The 4,998-nt window shown below is 39.9% G+C and overlaps 1 protein-coding gene across 3 annotated transcripts in view; it reads right to left on the reverse strand.

Moving 5' to 3' along the window:
- The window catches only part of cpne5a (copine Va), a 67,728-nt gene that overhangs the window by 53,530 nt on the left and 9,200 nt on the right, over nt 1-4,998 (reverse strand). For all 3 annotated transcript variants that reach the window (XM_035655923.1, XM_035655925.1, XM_035655924.1), the window contains exons 2-3: nt 2,836-2,876; nt 1,950-1,996 (exon numbers count right to left, since the gene is read on the reverse strand). In XM_035655923.1, the coding sequence (XP_035511816.1) occupies nt 1,950-1,996; nt 2,836-2,876 (88 nt within the window). The remainder of the gene's footprint in view (nt 1-1,949; nt 1,997-2,835; nt 2,877-4,998) is intronic.

Below are 4,998 nucleotides of genomic sequence, written 5' to 3' on the forward strand. Positions count from 1 at the left end.
TTACCTTAGAATGAGCCATTAATATCTACAGATGCTGCTCCATTCATTGAGGCTGCCATGTTGTACTGAAATTACACTGCTAGATGCCACTAAATCCTACACACTGGTCCTTTAAGCAATAGTTTGACATTTGAGGAAATACACACAGTCAGATGAGAAGACCAACACCACTCTGGAGTATCTGAACACTTCCAAGAAGCTACTGTCCCCGGCCAAGAAATAGTAACTCCCATAATACTGTGACTCGTTTTTTTACTTCGGTTTTAGTAGGAATGAAACAAACGAGATGTAACATATTACTATGTGAGCTTTAGAGATGCTGGTGGGCATAGATTTTCACCTGTGAATGGAATCAAAGCTGTTTCAGCCCTGCAGTCTTTATGCTGAGCTAAGATAATCATCTCCTGGTTATTGCCTCATATTTACAGTACAGACATGGTGGTGGCATCGATCATCTCATTCAAATCTCAGCAAGAAAGCAAATAGGTTGGTTTAAGGGTTAGGTTTTGAATACGGTTTAAGTAAAGCAATGTTTATGGTTAAGAATAGGCAATACATTATATTAGTGACAGTCCTCACAAGTATAGCAGATTAAACATTAGTGTGTATGTGCATGTGTGTGCATGTGTGTGTGTGTGCGTGTGTGTGCGTGTGTGTGTGTGTTGCTCTGTTCTGTGAGATGTAGTGTCTCTCATCTATGTTAAAAGCCATACTATCATCCTGTGCTGTAACAGTGAAACCTGTTTCAAACCTTCCTCCCTTTTAAAGAGCCCACACGCATCGAAACACAGACTATAACTGAAACCTTTGTATCTTAGAGCTGAGTATTTCCCACTCATAAATCTGTTGTGTCACACCACTGTGCACTGGCGTGACACCAGGGTCTCTGTGGAGTCAATAAACATTGCACTCAAATTCAATCAAAAAGGATTTGAGTGTGAAAAGTATCAATCTTCCTGTTAGGCTGCATCTATACACTGTGTTTATTGTGATATACAGCCAACTCTGATTTGTCTGGCTTGTAGCTGTTTTGAAAAAAAATTATGTTTGGGTTCATATAAAATGGCTGGTCTGCCATAGATAAAAAGGAATATAAGAGTATAAAACAATTATTTAATTATCAAGTATCCCCTCTTCAAATGTAACTTAAGTTACCATTTCTCTGTATGTCCATCCATTGAGATTACAGGGACGAATATAATCCCAGAAGGACCCTCAGTCCTGCCTCAATCCCTGCTGCTCTGGAGCCACATGCGGCTATTTATTGTTTGTTTGTTTATTTATTCAAGGAGGGACAATGCACATTAATTAACATGAGCACTTAAGTCCATCATGTAACTGTGCCAGATTTAGCCATTCAGGCTAATTTTCCTCTGCACTCTCAGTAGCGGTGGCTACTAGTGTTGAGTCTCCCTAGCGGTTCTAGCAATGGATTCCGCCTCCAAACAAAGTCTCAAGAGGAAAATAGAAAGAGATTTGTTTGCTTCCAACACTGCTGGCTTTCCAGTATGTTTGATCCGCAGAGACAAATTAGCATTATAAGGCTAAAATGTGTTTTTGGGCTCCAGGCAGATTTTTATTTTATTTTTTTGGACAAAAATTGCTCTTTTGATAGTAAAGGTTGCTGATCCCTGCTCTACTTCATCTGCCTCTCTGGTCTCATTAAAGCCACCAGCATGGGGGGACTGTGACACAGACGCAAATCTTTATTGATACAAGTATAGCTGTCACCTTAATCAGCCAGTCAGTCACAGCTAACACAGTGCTGACCAGCGCGGGCATATTCACAGGGTCAATCAATTGCAAATGATTGGCACATGCAGCATTTACCTTGAGAGAAAAGAGGGGAGGAAAGGGAGGGCGGGGGTTGTAAACAGAGAGCAGGCTGTCATGGAGAGGAGTCAGGCTGATTGAGTTGTGTTGACAGAGGGACGGCTGTGATCTCTTACCTCTCTCCACTGTTTGGACTCCACACCCTGCGTGTACAACACAACCACTGTGAGGAAGGGAGGCGGAGGGAGAAAGAGAGAGCAGAGGAATACATTGTCACTTAACAATCTCAATCAAGCATCCTTCTTCTTCAAATGGTGTTTGTTTTGTTCACTCTTTGCCAGCATTCATCATTAATTATCCTGCCACGCCTTGACAGCATAATGAAGTGCCAAGCTTGATGATGGAGCCGCGCTGCATCGAATTTGGGTATGATGTCCACATGCAAAGAACAAAGCTCTAAAGCAAGATTGAAGGCTCGCTGGAGCACAATTTAAGCCACGCAATTAAAACACAATTTCTTAACAGTGGGTTTCTCCTGATTCCTGTTTGATTTTGTGACTTCAAATGAAGCTGAGGCTGGCGAACACTACGTGACCTGTCATATATTGCAAGGTTCATCTTCGGGCGAATACAAAACAGGGCGAGTGTGATATTTTCCTAGTAGCTTATTTACACAAAGGGCTTGAACCTCCTCCCTATTATGTTAAATGTCTCCTCCGTTCTCTATCCTTCAGGGAGTATCAAAGAAAATGCCTTTATGACGGTTCCCCATGTGTCTCACCAAAAGATCGCCATTTGTATTCAAAGGCTGGCGTTTATACTCTGCATGCATTAAGGTACTTTCCGTAGCTCTCAGTGAGGAAAGGTTGTCACATTACTGTGCAAATGATATGCAGTTATTGAAGGAACACTTTGAAATAGCAGAGTAAACTGAATCAAAGTTAAGCTCAGCGAAAAGTAAAAAAGTAAAGCTTCGCAAAAGGAGAGGAGGTGTCCATGAACCATATTCTGTGCAAGGAAAAGCTAAGCTGCAATTAGCATCGTAAAAAGCTGAGAACTTACATGGGTCGGATTTGGAGAAAGTGTCTCGGTCCAAGAGATTCCTGTAAGAGAAGGAAACATCAAAATCTCATTGAATTCCAGCATGTGTTTGTGTTTAATTATTTTAACTGAATTTACTGCTATGTAACAGTTGGCAAGTCCCATCTTATTTTGTAAAATATGTAAATTTGGTCTTACACAGTTTAACAAAATTTCTATACGCAAAGATCTACAAGATAATCGCATGGTAATTCACATCCACACTTAATTTCACATACTGTCCTTGAGTTTTCATTTTCAGGTGAGCAGTACAATAATAAGCACATTAGAGCTCAGGGAAAGGACACAGAGGACACAGAGGTGCCAGTGAACACATTGGTGCCACAAAGCATTCAGAGTGCAAACCTTCACCAAGGCTGCACAATCCTTTACATTTATTCTGAGATAAAAAACTTTATTCATTAAAAAAACACATAAAACAGACGAACGTGCCATTTACGTGCCAGTTTTTTGTTCATTCAAGTAAGTGTAGTAGTTCATCTCAAAATGAAGCGATCTTGAAAGAATTCCAAAATGTCTGTCTCTGTGTGTTTGATCTCTGCGTTTGTTCTTTAACCTATGGCTTTGTTTTCTGCTAGATTTGAATAGTTGATTTGATTAGATGTTGCTAAGAAAGAAAATGACAAACAAACAGCACCAAAGACACAGAATAACATATTTTGTAGGTAACTAATGAACACATATGTGCCATAGAAAAGAACAGAAGTGACAAATACTCACACTCACAGTTGCAGCCTAATATGACCCGATTTTTGAATGGTGATTTAGTTACTTTAGTTCTTCTACAGTAAGTTTGCATATGCTCTTTGGACAGCCATATATACAGCAAAGGGTGGACAACATTTCAACAGAACTACAGTGACGAAAATGATAAAGAAATTACTCCTTATATTATCATAATTTTAGAGACTACATCCACAGATTCTAACTCAAATCACTTTTGTGCCAATTATATGAGCGGTTGCCCTGCTCAACCAGAGAAGGACTAATTAGATCTGCAACAATTATTCTATCAACAAAAAATGTATTGGCTGGTTTTTAAATAAACGATTAATCATCTAAGTTATTTTTCAATTTTAATTAGTACCGAAGAGTCAAGGTGAAGAGTCATGTGCCTCAGGGCAGAAAGCAACAAGCCACAACACAGAGTACATATGAAGACGTATTTCACCATTCACAGCAACATAGCACAATCAATAAAATCAACAGGTCCATCAGTATGCATCCATGTGCCAGGGTTCGATTCAAGGCTCATGTAGCATCCATGGGAGCATCCTAGAGTCACTGCAAAAGGCTGTTTCATGTGCTCATAATGTTGTGCAGCGGCACTGGGTACGCAAGTCACACTTATTCTGACCAGTTCCCAATCTGTCTTCCGCACAATAAAAGAAAACAGACTACTCTTACATACTTACAACAGCATTTCCCACACCCTAAATCCTCCAAAGCCTAAAATAAAGCACAATCTTGCTCGTTGTGGAGGAGCTATCCAGTTCCCTGACACCCTTTAAAGCAACCTGGCACTCTGATTGACTCATTCAAGATAAGAGCTGCAATCAACATGAATATTATTCATTCATTCTTTATTCTTAGCCTCTTCCAGGCTGGATTTCATGATTTTTGGAAGCTGGAGCAAATTTCTGTCGTTCATTTTAGGACTCATGGACCCTCTTGTATGCCCCTATGGTAGATAAAACGTTATAAAGTGCCCTCAAGGGTGCCTTTTGAGTGGAGAAAACGTGATGAAGTGCCCTCTAAGGTGCTAATCCTAACCCTGACTAAGCTGTTAAATGCATCACAACTTTCTGCGTGCTGCCCTTTAGCATTTCCTTCTATTACTGTACAAGATCCAATAAAGCAGCTAAAAAATAAGACTGCTACCATCAATCACTTCATTCAACATTTTAGATGAAAGTCATTTTCCAGATGGTCTCAATGATCTAATAAGCATATCAATCTAATCCAATGTAAAATATGTCTTGTTTCTGGTTTCTGGTTGTGAGCGTCAATACATAACTTGTAGTTCAGAACAATCCTCATCCCTTTAGGGGACCGCAGGATTTCAATGAATATAGATGAGAGTTCAGGACTGAATCCAAGCAACAGGACATCATTCATGTACAC

Source organism: Morone saxatilis, unplaced genomic scaffold (genome assembly GCF_004916995.1).
Source record: "Morone saxatilis isolate NCDOM2014 unplaced genomic scaffold, NCSU_SB_2.0 Contig15, whole genome shotgun sequence".
Lineage (NCBI taxonomy): Eukaryota > Metazoa > Chordata > Actinopteri > Moronidae > Morone > Morone saxatilis.